The sequence below is a fragment of the Chlamydotis macqueenii genome, chromosome 25 (assembly GCF_036417535.1).
Source record: "Chlamydotis macqueenii isolate bChlMac1 chromosome 25, bChlMac1.mat, whole genome shotgun sequence".
In the NCBI taxonomy this organism is placed as follows: domain Eukaryota; kingdom Metazoa; phylum Chordata; class Aves; order Otidiformes; family Otididae; genus Chlamydotis; species Chlamydotis macqueenii.
Genome location: NC_141580.1, coordinates 2056762 through 2074023, shown reverse-complemented (window position 1 = coordinate 2074023; position 17262 = coordinate 2056762). Strand labels below are relative to the sequence as shown.

The following is a 17262-nucleotide window of genomic DNA, read 5'->3' as shown; positions in this document are numbered from 1 at the left end:
CCACTCATCCCCAGCACACCAGGGGAGCAGCCGCTGCCCCCGGCGCCGCGCAGACCCGACCCCTCGCTGCATCCTCTCCTTTTCTGGAGGCTACCTCACCGCTGTGCTTGGGGGGTTTTTCATTTGGGGGTTATGATTTTTTTTTTTTCTTTCATTTTCAAGTAGTTTTAGGTTCGTTGGGGGTTTTTCAGCCATGCCGGGACTTTCCTGCCAGGTTCAGAGCAAAGGTGCTAATTTTTCTCCACTGTCTTTCCCCTCCCTCTCTGTTTTGTTGCTCTATTGATCCTTTATTTTTTATTTTCCTCCGTTCAAGGTCCCTCAGGAGTCGCTGAGGTTTCTTACCCCCAGGATTTTTATCCCGGGGAGTTGTTTTTTTTTTAATTATCTTTTATTTCGGTCCTGCAACACCCGAGCCCGGGACCGCCTGGTGCTACAGCCTCCACAGATGCGACTCAGCTGGATTTATTTTAATTTCCTCTTCTTTTTTTTTTTTTTTTTTCTCCCTTTCTTTGCTGCCCAACTCAACTTGTGAATTTTCTAAAGGTGCTATTTAACCCCCTCCCTCCCATCCCGCAAGCAAATCCCGGAGCAAACGCAAGGTAGAGCCGAAAAAAAACAAAATTAAAAACCTCGGAAGGGAAAAAGGAGACAACCCCGCTTTCCAGGTTACGCAAGTGGATCCTCAGCTCCGCTCTCATCTTCCTGCAGCTTTTTCTCCATCCATCCATCCATCCCTCCATCCATCCATCCCCGCATCCCTCCCTGGGCACGGAGCGGCCACGAACCCACCCCGTTTGCCGGCCCATCTCCCGGCGGATGCTCCGGGCTCTCCCGGAGTCTGTACCTAGTTTGTATATGTATAATAATAATAATTTTTTGAAATTGTTTTGTTTTTTTTTTTTAATTATTATTTTTTTTTTTCTGACTGCTGAAATAAAGCATGTGAAATGATCCAACAAACCTGGGGTGCTCTTCGCCGGCGGCTGGCGCGCTCGAGGGTCGGGGTGGGGGTCCTGCTCGAGGGTCGGGGTGGGGGTCCTGGGTGGGGGAAGGTGGGTGGGGGGTGTCGGGAGCCCCTCGTCCCCGGTCCCGCTCTCGTCCCGGTTGCTCCCCTTCTGCTCCCGTCCGCCTTCTGCGCTCCCGTCCCGTCCGGCCTCCACCCCAATGCGGCCCCCACCACCCCCCCCCCCCGCCTCCTCCTCCTCTCTCAGCCCCCCGCGGCCATGGGTTGGGGGGAGAGGAAGGAAGGGGGGGACCCCCCCCGGCAAGGGGGATGGGGCTGGGTTTGGGCAGGGGGAGGGCAGAGCTGCTGTGCGCCCACTGTGAAGGGGACGCTGCTGTGCGTCCCCCTCCCCAAAAAGGGGGAGAAATGGGAGGCGTGTGGGGGGCAGCAAGGGGGGCCGGGGGTGCCCCCCTCAAAAAGAAGAGCTGGGGGAGGAGGGCACAGCGAGATGCACCCAAATTGGGGCAGGGGGGTTGTGCTCGCCCCGCGAGAGCGGTGCCACCGTGCGCGGGTGCCACCCTGCCAGCCCCCCACCCCCGCACCCCCACCGTGCGCCCCCCAAGTGCCCGCGAACACCCACTCGTGCAAAAGCAGCACCCACGCGTGGCGCCGGGACGGACGACGCCCGCCGCGTGCCACCCTCACCCCCGGGGTGGGCGCAAGAGAGACCCCCGACGGCTCCGGGGGGGGGGGGGGGGGGGCCGCGCGGGCGGGGGGGACGAGGCCTCAATGGCGCCTTTCTCCCGGCCGCCCCAGCCCGTCAATGGCTCCCCTTGTTCCTCCTGCCCTCCCCCCCCCCTCACCCCCCCCCCCGTTTTCCTAACCCCCACCCTGGCGCCTGCCCCACGCGGGGAGGGGGGCTCGCCGTGAAAGGGAGCCTTTATGGGCAGGCGAGGGGCCGGGGAGGGGTTTCGGGGGTGCCGAGCGGCGGAGGGGGCGAGCGGCCGGAGGGTCCGGGCGAGATCCTGCCGGACACCAGCAGCCAGGTGAGTGGGGGGACGCTGGGGTGTCACCGGGGGTCCCCGTTCCCCCCCCCCCGCTCTCCCTGTGCCCCTTTCCCTCCGCAGAGCTGGGATTTTTTTTTTTGGGGGGGGCATCGATGGAGCGGCGTGGGCGCGGGTGGCACCCAGGTGGAGCGAAGCGGCTGAAGAGGGGGTAGAGAGAAGCGGGACCCCCCCCCTCACCAGCAGAAGGGATGCCCCCCCCGCCACCCGCCTCCACAGGAGGACCCCAGCCTCACACCCCTCAGCACCCCCCCCCACTCCCAGATCTCATCCAACTTTGGGGGGGGGGGGGGCATCGATGCAGCAGGGTGGGAGCGGGTGGCACCCAGGTGGAGCGAAGCAGCTGAAGAGGGAGCAGAGGGGAGTGGGGACCCCCCCAGCAGAAGGGATGCTCCAGGAACCCCCCCCCCCCGCAGTGGGACCCCAGCCTCACATCCCTCAACATCTCCCCAACGCCCAGCTCTCATCCGACTTTGGGGGCAGAGAACCGGCAAACTCAATGCACTGTTTGCACCCCAACCCCCCCGCAAGACCACCATAACCAGGCTGGGACGCTGGCCGGGAGCCCAAAAATAAAGCAGCAAAGCCGCATCTCACGGCTAAACGGTCGCTTGATCGGTCAAAACCCACCCCGCGACCCCCTTCCTCAATGGGGGTCACCCCCCAGGAGAGGTGACAGCGACCGGGCCACCCGCATTACCTGGAAAATGAGAAGAAAACAGCTTATCCCCCCCAAAAAACAGGAGAGGGGATGCTCCCCCAGCTTTTATTGAAGGGCTCCACCAAGCCAGGTGGGACAGATGAGGGGAAGGGAATAGGATGCAGGTGTCCTCTGTTGTCCCGCTGATGCTGACAGCCCCCTCCCCAAATATTGGTAGCCCCCCCCCCCAAATACTCCAGGCGGCAGGCAGAGTGGGCTTTGTCCCCTGCGAAGTGCCCCCCAAAAGCATCACGACCCCCGCAATTGTCCCCCCCTACCAGCATCACCCCGTTGTCACTTTGGGTACCCAGAGTGTGTCCCCCCCCCCAGCTCACTGTGGGAGGAGGGGGGCGCGGGCACCGTCCGAGGGAGCGGGGAGGGGGTCGACGCGTTGACCCGTGCGGACGTTGAACATGGGGAGGGTGGAAAGGGGTCTCGGGACGTCCCGGCTGCCGGCCATGCGCCTCAGCTCCTGCGTGTCGCCGTGGATGGTGGTGTGGTGGAACAGCTGGATGCTGGGGGGGGAAAGGGCAACTGGGGTCTGCAACCCGTCGTTGGGGTCTGCGACCCATCATGGGGGGCTGCAACCCATCGTTGGGGTCTGAGACCCATCATGGTGGTCTACACCCCGTCATTGGGGTTTGCTCCCCACCATTGGGAGTCTGGATCCCCCTCACTGGGGTCTGCACCCCCATCATTGGGGTCTGCCTACCCGTAATTGGGGGTCTGAACCCCCATTCTTGGGGGTCTCCCCTCCATGCTTGGGGTCTACACCCCATCATTGGGGTCTGTTCCCCACCACTGGGAGTCTGCACCCCCCTCACTGGGGTCTGCACCCCATCACTGGGGTCTGCTCCCCCTCACTGGGGTCTGCTCCCCCTCATTGAGGTCTGCTCCCCATCCTTGGGGTCTGCCTACCCATAATTTGGAGTCTGAGCCCCCATTTTTGGGGGTCTGCTCCTCCTCATTGGGGTCTGCACCTCCTCACTGGGGTCTGTCACCCATCATTGGGGGTCTACGCCCCCTCATTGGGGTCTGCCCCCTCATCCTTGTTGTCTGCCCCCATTGGGGGGCCGTTGGAGAAGTAAAACACCTCTTGCGCTCCAGCCTGTGTCTGTGGGGGGTTACTGGGGGGCGCCGAGGTGTGGGGGGAGGAGGAGGGGGCTGGGGGGGGCCCTTTGGGAGTGGGGAGACCTGTAGGCTCCATCAGCCCCACACCAGCCCCCCGACAGCGGACTGCTCCCCGTCCCCCACCCCGCCGGCCGTCCCCACACTGGGCCATGACCCCTGCACCCCCCCCCCAAAAAAAAAAGCAGCCCGCCAGCACCCGCAGGGCTCAGCCCGGGCGCAAGGACTTACTCGGACGTCTCCAGGTCCCGTTTTTGGCTACGAAACAGAGGGAAAAAGGGAAAAAAAAAAAAAAAAAAGATAACGATGGTGAGAAGGGGTCCCACCACCCCCAGGCTGTCCCGGGGCCACCACGGCCGGGGAAGGGGCACCCACCCCGGGGCGGGGGACCCCCGACTCACACGCCCTCCCTGCGGCAGCACATGAGGTAGCCCAGGAGCAGGCAGAGCAGCACGGCCACCGCCAGCGGCACCAGCAGCGTCACCAGGTACCCGGGCAGCAGGTCCAGCTCGGGGGCTTCGGTGGGGGGCTGAAAACTGCCCCCATCCTCCAGCACCCCGGGACCCCCCGTCGGCCCCGGCGCCGTGGGGCTGGGCCAGACCTGAAGCTGCAATAGGGTGATGGTTTATGGGGGGGTAGGGGGGGGGGTCCTCGGGGGGGGGTTGGCGCAGGGGGTGGAGGACGGGGGTCTCACCAGCGTGAGGTTGCACCAGCGGACGGCGAACCGGGGGGCGAAGGTGTCGTAGCAGGAGGCGAGGGGCTGCTGGCCCAGGGCGCAGCGGAAGCGGCTCTGCGGCGAGGCGGCCGACGCCAGGCAGGGCGAGAAGGCGCCGCGGGACCCCACCTTCACGTACACCCTGATGGGGGCGGGGGGCACCAGCTGGATGTCACCACCCCCCAAAAAAACCCAAAAACCAAACCAAACCACCCCACACCAGAGGCTGGGGGGACCCCTCGGGCCTGCCCGTACCCCTCCTTGCGCCCCTCGATGGGCAGCGGGACGCGGCCGCCGCGGTCCAGAGCTGAGGTGACGTTGAGGACGCGGAGGTCGTCCCGCTCCCAGACCCCCGCCGCGGCCTGCAGGAACGTCTCCCGCGCCGCCTCCGGCAGCAGCTCCTCCACGTCCCGGTTGCCCACCAAGAACTCGCCCTGGTACGGCGGCTCCCCGTCTGCGGGGGACACGTGGCACCCGTGGGGACACCCCCACGTCCATCCCGGAGGGATGTGGGGGGGGGTGTTCCGGGACAGCCGGCTGCGTTTTGGGGGTACGCGTCCCTTACCTGGAGCGGGGACGACGGTGACGACCAGGCGCTGTGCCACCGTCTCGTAGCTGCGCCGGTTGTACGCCAGCACCTACGAGCCAAGCGGAGACCCCCAGAAGATGCCAGCCCCCCTTCCCCCCCCATTCCTCCCCGTGTCACCCCACGGCACGGGACGGTGGGGGTGGGCACCTACCTGGATGGCGTGGGTGCCCACCTCGGCGGCCGTGGGGCAGCCGTAGAGGTAGGCGGGCTGGCGGGGGTCGCGCTGGATGAACCGCAGCCACCGTGGCAGGTCCGGGTGGTCCCGCAGGTGGGCTCGGAAGGTGATGGGGGCGGCTGCTGGGCGCCGGGACACGCGGGGGGGGTGGGGGTTTGGGGGCAGGTGTGGGGACACCACTGGCAGACCCTCGCCCTGTGAGCCCCTTCCCTATCCAACTGGTCCCACCAAGGAAACGTCACTGGTCCCCACACCCCTGGGACGGGGGTCCCGCTCCCCTTTTTGACCCCAAATGGAGGTGACCCCCACAGGGACGAAGAGGCGCGGGGGAGTTGAACAGCGTGAGGGGGTGGGTGCGCGGGGGTCCCTGGAGGGGTGGGTGGGGGACAGAGGGGTGGCCTAGCTGGGGTCATGCCTGGTGCAGAGCAGGTGTTAACCAGTGCCCCCCATTACCCCTCCCAGCCCTCCGTCCCAGCCCAGGCACGGCAGGACCCCCCCCCCACCTCGCCCCCGCTCCCCTCAGCCTGGCCCTCACCGCCGTCATCCTCGCGCCCGGCGAGGAAGGCCTCCTGGAAGGGCTCCCGCTCCAGCGCGTGGACGAAGACGGCTGCGGTCTCGGTGGAGACGCGGTGGTCAGGGAGGACGCGGTGGTCGGGGAGGGCGGCCCGGGACCCCCCCAGCGCCACGGCTGCGGCCAGGAGCGGGGCTGGAGCCGGCGCTGGGGAAGGCGGCTCCTCCCTGCCTCAGTTTCCCCAGAGACCCTCGGGCACCCGCAGACCACCCCCCGGGACACGCAGCTTGGGCAGAAACACGTCCCCCCCGTCCCAGGGCGGCAGGGTGGGCTGTATTTAGGGACGGGGATGGGGACGGCAGCGTCCCTCGCCCTGGTCCCACTCCGTCCCCCCCCGTCCCAAACCCGGCTGGCACCGGGACGGGACGGCTTTATTTAGCTCTGTCACGTCGCGCTCCCGTCCCCCCCGTCCTCTCCCACCACCACCCCCCATCCCCACCTCACTCTGGGGGTCCCCCCCATCCCGTCCCCTCTGGGGGCACCCGGCCATGTGTCCCCCCCCCCCTCCACCCAGGGGTGACGGGGCCGCCACTCGCCTGCCAGCACCCAGGCCCGCAGCAGCGCGGGGGCCTCCATCTTCGCCAGCGCCCCGACCGGGATCGGGGCCAGCGCTGATTGACGGAGGCAGCGGGGCTGGCCCGCCCTGGGGGGGCCCGTCGGGGGGGTCCCACGGAGGGGACACCCCCGCCACGGCCGCCTCCTGCCAGCAAGGCCCCGTGGCACCGCGCCCCTGCGGCACGCGGGGAGGAGCGGGGCCGGCGAGGGGCTCCCGTGACTTTTGGGGGTGTCCCCAGCGTGGGCTCGTCCTGGGGCCCCCACTCGTGGGTGGTGGGATGGCTGTGGGGGGCACACAGGGCCACAAACGGGCACAGCGGGACGCTCGGGGACAGCTGACCCCTTGCAACCGACATGCCCTGCACACGCGTGTGCCCTCGTGCGGCACCGAGGCGGGGAACACGCGTGTGCACCCGCGTGTGCGCGCACGAGGTGGGGATGGAGGGGAGGGCTGGCCGTGGCGGGGGACCAGGCCCTGCTGTGGGGCTCGAGGAGGGGGGGATGGCGGCTGCGGAAGGGGAAGCGGGGGGGGGAGCTGTCGCGCCGCGTCACATCACGTCACGCCTCGTCACGCCGCGTCACGCACAAAGGGCCGGGATGCTGCGCTGAGCGACCGGGGCATCTGCAGGGTCCTGGTGCCCGCGTGCTGCCTGCTCTGGGGGCAGCAGGGGTGCCCCCCCACCCTGTCCCAGACCCCTTGGGCTGCTCCCCCTGCATCGGGGACCCCCAGAACTGCCCCAGGCTGTCAGCTCTGCCCCCTCCCTTAGTGCCTGGTGAGGGGACAGCAAACCCCCGAATAACCCCCCCAAAATCACCCGGTGGGTACAGGGAGGAAGGGTACAGCACCTCGGACCCCCCCGCTGGGGTCCCCCTGCCTCAGTTTCCCCTCCTGCCAGGCCCCGGGTGGAGGCACGGGGGGGGACACGTGCTGCACCCCAGGGATGGATTTATGGGGACAAGAAGTAAAGAGGGGCCCTGAGGGGACACCTCGAGATGGGGGGGTTTGGGTAGGGGGGTGTGGGGGGCCCAGGGGGTGGGAGCAGGGGGACACGGGGAAAAAACGAGGGGGGACAGGGAGAGGAGGAGGGGGACGTGGGGACAGAGCGGGGAGGGGGGCAGGGACAGGGTGGGGCGAGGTGGGTACACACTCAGGGGGGTGTGGGGGTGAGACGGGGGGTGCGTGGGTACAAATTTGGGGGGGGGATATGGGGACAGGATAGGGGGATGCAGGGACGGGATGGGGGGACGGGTACAAAATCACGGCGCTATGGGGATGGGATGGGGACACGGGCACAAAACATGGGGACAGCGTGGGGGGGGCGTGGGGGCAGGTCCGGGGGACGCGGGTACAAAATTGGGGGGCAGAGGGACGGGAGCGAGTGGACGTGGGGACAAAACTGGGAGGTGGGGGGGGACAGGGGCAGAAGCAGTCAGGCGTGGGGGGACACAGAGCTGGGGGGACGTGGGGACAGAGCTGGGGGGGACGTGGGGACAAAACTGGGGGGGGGGGACACGGGGAGGGAGCTGGAGGGGGTGACGACGCCGGACGAGCCGTGCGACGCGGGCGGCACGGCACGGATGCTGGCGGGGGGCTGCGCCGCGGGGAGGGGACCCCCAGGAGAGAGGGGGTGTGCGTGTGGTGGGGGGGGTGTTTCGGGGGGTCCCCACGGGCAGGCCGAGGCGGTGGCGGCGGCGGTGAGGCCGAAGCAGGGCGGCGAGGAAGAGGAAGAGCGAGCGCGCCGCTAAGACCCAGAGGCCTCTGCGGGCAGCGGGGCGGGCAGATCGCAGGCAGCGGCGGCTCCATCACCAGCCAGAGAGAAAGGGGAAGAGGAGGAGGAGGGAGGAAGGAAGAAGGGCCGGGGCGCAGGGGGCCCGCAGCGATGGCCATGGCCTGACCGAGCCCCGCAGCCCCTCGCGGGCCGGCGCAGGTGGGCCAGCTGCCGCCCCCCCCCCGCCACCACCGCCCCCTCCCCAGGGCGGCATCCCCCCTCCCCATGCCGCTGTAGGGCCGCGGCGTGACCGGTGGAAGCGGCGGCGGCGGCGGCTGCGGTAGCGGCGGCGGCGGGCGATGCGGCGTGGCGGCCCGCCGTCGGCATGCTGAGGACGGAGGCAGGCGGCGGGGCGGCCGCCGCTGCCGGCGGGGGGTCTCCCTCCGGTGGCGGGGCGACAGGCGGCGGGGGTCTGCGGAGCGCTTCCCCTCACCGTAACGCCTACGAGGCCACCATCCAGGCCCTGGCGCCCACAAAGGAGGCCGACGGCGAAGACGGCAAGAAAAGCCGGGGTAAGAAGTATGGCTCCAACGTCCATCGGATCAAGAACATGTTCCTGCAGATGGGGACGGCGCCCGGCCCCGAGGGCGCCTGCGACCTGGCCAAGGCCAAGGAGAAGCCGGTCCGTCTCTCCTTGCCCCGGGCCGGCAGCCTCAGCGATAGCGTGGACCAGGGCCACCACCTCAAACTGGGCACCAGCGTTTCGGAGAGGGTCAGCCGCTTCGACTCCAAACCCGACAAGCCCTTCTCCAAGCTGCAGGAGACCCGCAAGATCTTCGAGAGGAGCCCTCAGGAGAAGGCCACCACCACCAAGCTCCTGCTACGTAAGGAACGCGCCGGTTTCCAGGACCGTAAGCTGGACGTGGTGGTGAGGTTCAACGGCAGCACCGAATCCTTGGACAAGCTGGACACCGAAGCCGTCTCACCCACCGTCAGCCAGCTCAGCGCCGTCTTCGAGAAGGCCGACCTCCGCAACAACCTCCACAAGGCGCCGGGGCGAGCGGGAGGACCTCTCAACGCCAAGGCGGTGGGCAAGCGACCTCGGGTCTTCATGCCGAGCGCTGAGGCTGGACGATCGGGCGATGGCCACGCCGCCCCGGCACGGGCCAAACCACCGGAGGAGGAGAAGGCGGCGGGGAAGAGCGGCCGGCCGGCGGAGAAGGAGCCGGCCGCCCCGCGGGTGCAGGAGGTCTGCAAGATCAAGCCGGTGGAGGTGGAGGAAAGCGGCGAGGCCGAGGAGGAGGAGGAGGAGGAGACGACGGCGGCGGTGGGTGAACCGGTGCCCCCCGCGCCCCAGCCGCCCAAGGGGACCGAGGGTCCGGCGCCCGCCGCCCCGCGGTTGGAAGGGGGCTTGGGGCCGGCCGCAGGCGAGGAGGGCGTCAAGGGCGAGCGGGCGGAGGAGGGCGATGCCTACGAGGAAGGCAAGAAGGAGGACTTCTCCGAGGCGGACCTGGTGGACATAAGTGCCTACAGCGGGCTCGGGGAGGACTCGGGGGGCAGCGGGCTGGAGGAGGAGGAGGAGGCCGAAGGGCTGTACGAGCCCGAGTCGGGTTGCGTGGAGATTCCCGGGCTGTCCGAGGAAGAGGAGCCCGTCCCCAACCGCAAGATCCAGTTCAGCACGGCCCCCATCCAGGTGAGAGCGCCTGGGGGTGCGGGGTAACTGGGGACGGGGGGGTTACCCCAGGGTGAGGGGTACCCCAGGGCAGGGGGCACCCCAGCGTGAGGGGCACCCAAGGGTGAGGGGTACCCCAGGGTGAGGGGCACCCAAGGGTGAGGGGCAGCCTGGCCTGGCTAATGAAGGGCCCTGCCCTGGCATGGCCTGGGGGGGCCACCCTGGGGCCGGTGTGACAGGGACCCGCTGGCACCCAGTGCCAACCCGCCGCCATGCCCGCGATGGACCAAGACCCACCCCCAAATATTGGGTGGGGATGCCCAAAATATCCGGGCAGGGGGTGCTGGGTGCGACACCCCCTGCCCTGGGTCCCTGAGGGTCCCTGGGTGCCAGGGCACCTCCCAAACTGGGGGTCCCCAGGGATGGGGCGGTGGCGTGGGGGGGGATGTGCCCCCCTCCATGGGCCCAGCCCAGCGCACAGCACCGTTTTTGGGAAGTGGAGGAAGGGGAAGTGGCTCGGTGGCACGGCCGGGTGGGCGGCAGCATCGCCCGTCCCCCCGGTTCCCCGGCGGGGACCCCGGCTGGCTTTGGGGTCCCCATCTGAGCGATGGGGTAGGGGGGAGAAGGGGCCGAGCAGCTATTTCGGGGCGTTCTCCCCTGCTCGAATCCCCCCGGCCGCGGGAGCAGCCGTCGCTTTGTGCCGGAGCTGGGTTATTTTTAGAGCCCCGGCCTATATTCTGGCTCTGAGTCAGAGCGGGTGGGTGGCCCCACCTGGGACGGGGGGACAGGGACCCCCGCGGCCCAGGAGGGGACGGCGGTGACAGCGCGCCAGGCGGCTGCGTGCCGGGGAAGGGGTCTCGGTCCCGTGAGAACCGGCCAGCCTGGCCCTGGGAAGGGTGCCCCCCCCCCCACCCATGGGTGGGCAGCTGGGGTTTTTGGGGGGCTCCGTTCCCCTCCAGCGCTGCGTTCCCCCTCTTGCTTTTACCCCCGTCCCACCGCGGGGTGAGGGCGGGGGTCCCGCCCGCGCGGGTGGGGAAAGGACCCGGGTGTCCGAGCACCCCAGCTCCCCTCCATGTGCATGGGTGATGCTGAGACCCCCAAATCTGCTGTGCGGGTGAGGGTGGGCAGCGCTGGGGACCCCCTCCCAGCCCCAGGGGTGGGGGCACGCACCAGCAGCCCCTTCCCTGGCCGCGTGCCGGCTCCGTCCGCTTCTCCCTCGGGACTCGCTCCGGGGCCCCGGCACATCCCGAACCCCTGGGAGCCGGGGACAGGGGTGGGGGGCGCAGCAGGGTGAAGCGGGACGTGTGCCCACGGCTGTGGGCTCGGGTGCCCGCAGCCCCCCCGGGGACGGTGGGACAGCGGGACGGAGACGCGTCCCCTGCCCTCCTCGTCCCCAGCACCCCTGGGTGGCACCGGGCGGGTGGCACCGGCCTTTGTGAGGTGGCCCCCGACGCTCATCCCTAATACCCTTGGCGACGAGGCTTTAGCGCTGCGGTTATCCCTAATCCACCCGCCCCTGCGGCGGCGGGGGGCCGGGGCCCCTCCGGGGACATCTGCCAGGCTCAGCGCCCACCCGGCCCATCCCCACCCGGAGAGGGGCGCTGGGTGCGGGGACACGGCGCGTCACGCCCTCCAGCTCCGGGACAGGGACACTGTCCTGGTGGCACGTCCAACCTCGGCCAGGAGCACCTCGGTTGCCCCCCCAGCCCCCACTGAGCCGAGGCGGGAGGGTCCGGGGCGGCCCCACGGCGGGGGTCAGCGTCCCCAGGGATTTACCGGGTTAGAGGACCGCACCTTGGTGGCCCAGGCTGGCGCGGAGGTGCCCGGGCGGGGCTGAGGTGCAGGGCTGCCCCCAGCGGAGAGCCCTTCCCCGCTCCCGTGGGGCGGTTTGGGCCTTGGGGAGAGGGGGGGCTAAGAGCTGGGGAGCCCCTTCCTGGGGAAGGAGTGGGGAACAAGGCAGCTCTGCCCGGCCCAGCCTGCGTGACTGAGAGCAGCCGGAGCTTGCACACTCTGTCTGTCCATCCATCCCTCTGTCCTTCCATCCATCCTTCCATCCCCCCACCCATCCATCCTTCTATCCACCCATCCGTTCACCTATCTGTCCATCCTTCCATCCCCAACTCCATCCATCCCTCTATCGATCCATCCATCCTTCCATCCATCCATCTTTCCATCCCTCCGTTCTTCCATCCCTCCATCCTTCCATCCCTCCATCCTTCCATCCATCCATCCTTCCATCCCTCCGTTCTTCCATCCCTCCATCCTTCCATCCCTCCATCCTTCCATCCCTCCGTCCTTCCATCCCTCCATTCTTCCATCCCTCCATCCTTCTATCCATCCATCCTTCCATCCCTCCATCCTTCCATCCCTCCATCCTTCCATCCATCCATCCTTCCATCCCTCCATCCTTCCATCCCTCCATCCTTCCATCCCTCCATCCTTCCATCCATCCTTCTATCCATCCATCCCTCCATCCTTCCATCCCTCCTTCCATCCATCCGTCCATCCATCCTTCCATCCCTCCCTCCCTCCATCCATCCTTCTATCCATCTATCCATCCTTCCATCCCTCCATTCTTCCATCCATCCATCCATCCATCTTTCTGTCCATCCATCCAGCCTTCTATCCATCCACCCATCCATCCCTCCATCCACCCGTCCATCCTTCCACCTCTCTGTCCATCCGTTCATCCCTCTGTCCATCCGTTCACCCTTCTGTCATCTGTTTGTCCTTCTGCCCGTTAATCTATCCTTCCTTCCATTCTTCCACCCACCCACCCGTTCCTCCATCCACTCCCCCACTCCCCCATCCACCCGTGGGGCGCAGGACGTGGCACCGTCTCTGCTCCCAGGGCCACCCCCAACCCCTCTGTGCTTCCTCAAACTCCCCCTCGCCCCGTGGCCTGACTTGCAGAGGATTCTCCGGTGTCTTGTAGGCTCAGGAACACCCCTTGTGCTCCCCCTGGGGCTCCTCTCGCCCCGAGATGTCCCCTCGGCCAAGGGTGCTGCCGGTGCCGGGGTGGCGGGTGGCTGCGGTGTTCTCCCACCCCGTCCCGTCGCCTCGCTGAGCGGCTCCCCCCCGGCCCCGGCAGGTCTTCAGCACTTACTCCAACGAAGACTACGACCGCCGCAATGAAGACGTCGACCCCATGGCCGCGTCGGCCGAGTACGAGCTGGAGAAGAGGGTCGAGCGGCTCGATCTCTTCCCTGTGGAGCTGGAGAAAGGTGGGTCCTCGCCCCGTCCCGCGCCCTTGGGGCCCCCACGGTACCTTGGGGATGGATTGGAGGTGACTCCGTCGGCGTTGGGTGGCCAGGACACGGCTCTCTGTCTCCGCAGACTCCGAAGGGCTGGGGATCAGCATCATCGGCATGGGCGCGGGGGCCGACATGGGCCTGGAGAAGCTGGGCATCTTCGTCAAGACGGTGACGGAGGGTGGGGCGGCCCACCGGGACGGCAGGTAAGGGCCACCCGGCCCGAAACCCCCACCCGGGTCCCCGCCGCCGCCCGCCCGCCGGCCCGGGTGGTGATGGAGGAGCCGGTGTGGGTGCAGGCAGATGTGTGCCAGATGTTCCTCAGAGCGGGAGACGCTGGAGGGGTGGGCGAGGGGTGGCGGCGCTGTGATGGCGCCCTTGTCCCCAGGATCCAGGTGAACGACCTCATCGTGGAGGTGGACGGCACCAGCCTGGTGGGAGTGACCCAGAGCTTCGCCGCCTCCGTCCTCAGGAACACCAAGGGCCGCGTCCGGTAGGGTTTGGGGGGACGGGCAAGAGACCCCCACAGCCCGGGCCGGGCCCCTGCAGCGCCCTGCCCCACAGCCTGTCCCCAGCTCCCCCCAAAACGCCACCAACATCAGCGCAGGGTTCCCCCAGCCCCCCACCATCCCCCTCAAATTCGTCCCCCCCACCAGAGGCGGGGGATGTCCCCCAGCTGTCCCACCGGCCCGGGCCCCCGCAGCCCCCCCGTCCCCAGCTGAACCCCGCTGTCCCCGTAGGTTCCTCATCGGGCGGGAGAAGCCGGGGGAGCAGAGCGAGGTGGCCCAGTTGATCCAGCAGACGCTGGAGCAGGAGCGGTGGCAGCGGGAGATGATGGAGCAGCGCTACACCCAGTACGCCGAGGACGACGAGGAGGTGAGGGGACAGCACCCGCCCAGGAGGGGACACGTCTGGTGTCCCCCCCACCCCCAATACGGCGCCGGTGACTCGGTTTCCCCAAGCGGGATGGGGTGGGGGGGGGGTGGGTGGCCAGGCTGGGGACCACCGCGCGCCGACGCCGCTCCGCTCCCCCCTCCGCAGACGGGCGAGTACGCCACGGACGAGGAGGAGGAGATGAGCCCCATGTTCCCCAGCGGCGAGATGGCCATCGAGGTGTTCGAGCTGGCCGAGAACGAGGACGCGCTCTCCCCGGTGGAGATGGACCCCGAAAAGCTGGTGCACAAGTTCAAGGAGGTGAGGAGGGGACGGGGGGGGGGCGAGGGGGAGGTGCCAGGGGAGCGCGGCCGCGCGTGGCGGCGTGCCCGTGCCCGTGCCCGCGCGAATGCCCGGCTCCTCTCGCAGCTCCAGATCAAGCACGCGGTCACCGAGGCCGAGATCCAGCAGCTGAAGAGGAAGGTGAGCGGGGCTGCCATACCGTTCCAAGCCGTGCCGTGCCGTGCTGTGCCATGTCATGCTGTGCTGTGCCAGACCGTGTCGTGCCATGCCATGTCATGCCTGTTCCCTGGCTATGCCATACCATGCCATACCGTTCCATGCCATGCCGTGCCGTGCCATGTCATGCCTGCTCCCTGGCTATGCCATGCCATGCTATGCCGTGCTGTGCCATACCATCCAGTGCCAGTCACGTCTGCTCCCTGGCTAGCTGTGACATGCCATGCCATGTTGTGCTGTGGCATGCCATGCCTGCTCCCTGGCTACGCCATGCCATGCCATACCATTCCATGCCGTGCTGTGCCATGTCATGCCTGCTCCCTGGCTAGCTGTGCCATGCCATGCCATGTTGTGCCATGCGGTGCCAGTTGTGCCTGTTCCCTGGCTACACCATGCTGTACCGTGCCGTGCCTTGCCTGTTCCCTGGCTATGCCATGCCATGCCATACCGTTCCACGCTGTGTCATGCCATACTGTGCCGTACTGCGCCGTGCCACGCCATGCCTGCTCCCTGGCTGTGCCGTGCCATGTCATACCATCCCACGCCGTGCCACACCAGCTCCCCGTCTGCGTCGCACCGTGCCGCGCCGCGCCCTGACCCCTCTCCCCCGCAGCTGCAGTGCCTGGAGCAGGAGAAGGCGCGCTGGCGGGCCGAGAAGGCCCAGCTGGAGCAGAGCGTGGAGGAGAACAAGGAGCGGATGGAGAAGCTGGAGGGCTACTGGATGGAGGCGCAGAACCTCTGCCAGGCCGTGGACGAGCACCTCAAGGAGACGCAGGCCCAGTACCAGACCCTGGAGCGCAAGTACAGCAAGGCCAAGAGGCTCATCAAGGAGTACCAGCAAAAGTGAGGGCAGCACTGGGCACCCGTCCGCCTCAGGGCGCGGACCCATCCCTGGGCACCCACCCCTTCCCGGGCATCCCTTGTCCCTGGGCACACACCATCCTCCGGGCGTGGACCGTGCCCTCGGTGCGAACCCATCTCTGGTGCACCAACTCCTTCCCGGGTGTCCCTCGTCCCTGGGCATGGACCCACCCGTGGGGCAGTGACCCTTCCCGGGCACCCTTTGTTCCTGGGCAGGGACAATCCCTTGGGCAGGGACCTTCTCCTTGATGTGGAACCATCCCTGGTCACCAACACCTTCCTGGACAGGGACCATCCCCTGGCAGATCCCCACTGAGCAGGGTCCCTCCCCAGCACCCAAATCCCGGAGTCCCCACCCAACCTGCCCCACCTCCCTGGGGTCTCCCCGGTTCTGGGTGACCCACGCGCTGGTTCCCGCAGGGAGATCGAGTTCCTGAAGAAGGAGACGGCGCAGCGGCGGGTGCTGGAGGAGTCGGAGCTGGCGCACAAGGAGGAGATGGAGAAGCTGCAGGAGAAGGTGGGCACCGGGCGCCGGGACGCGGGCTGCCCCTGAGCCCTGCAGGCTTCGGCCCCGCCGTCGCCTGGCCCCGCTCCGCCACGTCGCTCCCGTCACGCCGCCGTCGCGGCCTCGCCGCCGGATCCCAGGATGGACGGCAGCGGATCTGCTCGGGCGCCGGATCCCACGCCGGGTGGCCGCGGAGCTGCGCGGGGGCTGTCGGCTCCCCTCCGGACTGAGCTCCGGCCGCTGGATCCCAGGCCGGATGGTGGCGGATCTGCTTTGGGCGCCGGCTCCCACCGGATCGTGCTCTCACGCCGGATGGCGGTGGATCTGCTGGGGTGCTGGCGTGCGCCCCGTCCTGCTCCTGGCGCTGGCTCCCGCTCCAAATGGCGGAGGATCTGTCCCGGGAGCTTGGGTTGCGGTGGATCCTGCTTCGGGGTCTGACATTCCCTAACGGATCCAAAGGGAGCTTCCTGGGTGCTGGATCGCAGGCTGCCGGCGCGGGATCCCGACACGGGTCCCGGTCGATCGGGATCCCCCTTGATCCTCTGTTGGGAGCTGGATCCCATGCTGGTCATGCTGGATCCCAGAACAGATCCCGCTGGATTCCACGGACCCCCGCAGCGCGTGGGGCCAGAGCTGCGCTGGGCCGTAGCGGATCCCCCGTGGGGTCACCGGATCCCCCGTGGGGTCACCAGATCCCCCAGGATCCCCTGGGATCCCCCGGCGCCCGGGACGCTGCCGTGGGTCGCAGCAGGGTTGGGGGTGGGGGGAGGCGGCACCCACCAGGCTGGGGGGCACCAGGGCACAGGCGGGCAGTGGGGGGCGGGGGGGTCCCTGGCACCCACGCGCCCCGCCTTACACCCTCCTCTGCCACCCCCAAAAATGTCCCCCTGACGTCCCGCAGAGACTCGCCCACCGCCTGCCTGCAGCCCCCCCGTCCCTTGCCCCCAGCCCCACACCGGCCCTGCAGCCCCCTGCCCGTGCTGTCCCCCCCGCTCCGTCCCCCCCCCAGCCCTGTGTCCCCCCCCACCCCAGCACCCCCATGTCCTGCCCCCCCTTGTCCAGTCCCCCCCCATCCCAGTTCCCGCATCCCAGTGTCTCCATCCCTGTATCCTCATCCTGTCCCCCCCCGCCACCTGTTCGTACCCCTGTCCCCGTGTCCCCCACCTTGTCCCCGTGTCCCCCCCCCTCCCCGAGCCCCCGGCCCCCCCCGCTGAGACCTCTCCCCTTTGCTGTTTTTCAGATCTCCGAACTGGAGGCCAAGCTGCAGACTTTGAAAAATTCCAACCCGACTTAATCCACCCTCAAACCGCAGCGATTTCGGGGTGGGGGGGCCCCTCTCCCTGCCCCCCCCCCAGCCCTGTACCCCCCACACACCCTCCCCAGCCCTTCCCCACCGGGGAGGAGGCGAGACCCCCGCCAAGGCTTCCTGGTG

At 68.3% G+C, this 17262-nt stretch overlaps 2 protein-coding genes across 3 annotated transcripts; one reads left to right on the top strand and one right to left on the bottom strand.

Moving 5' to 3' along the window:
- Positions 1-2759: 2759 nt before the first annotated feature.
- SGCA (sarcoglycan alpha) lies at positions 2760-6884 on the bottom strand. 2 transcript variants are annotated; one of them, XM_086766713.1, is made up of 9 exons: positions 6422-6884; positions 5850-6002; positions 5291-5433; positions 5116-5188; positions 4806-5004; positions 4530-4692; positions 4237-4442; positions 4067-4093; positions 2760-3222 (listed from the first exon to the last, which is right to left on the bottom strand). In XM_086766713.1, exons 1-9 carry the CDS (start codon positions 6459-6461, stop codon positions 3039-3041), a joined length of 1188 nt encoding a protein of 395 aa, XP_086622839.1. In that variant the 5' UTR covers positions 6462-6884; the 3' UTR covers positions 2760-3038. The 2 variants fall into 2 exon arrangements, with proteins under 2 accessions (XP_086622839.1, XP_086622838.1); XM_086766712.1 differs by having other exon boundaries at positions 5291-5436; positions 6422-6883.
- A 1367-nt stretch (positions 6885-8251) lies between these two features.
- PPP1R9B (protein phosphatase 1 regulatory subunit 9B) lies at positions 8252-17262 on the top strand. Its single transcript, XM_086766732.1, has 11 exons — positions 8252-8368; positions 8447-9842; positions 12913-13045; positions 13158-13278; positions 13461-13565; positions 13813-13948; positions 14114-14266; positions 14375-14428; positions 15078-15307; positions 15746-15842; positions 17071-17262. The coding sequence occupies exons 2-11, from the start codon at positions 8535-8537 to the stop codon at positions 17122-17124; spliced, it is 2391 nt and encodes a 796-aa protein (XP_086622858.1). The 5' UTR covers positions 8252-8368; positions 8447-8534; the 3' UTR covers positions 17125-17262.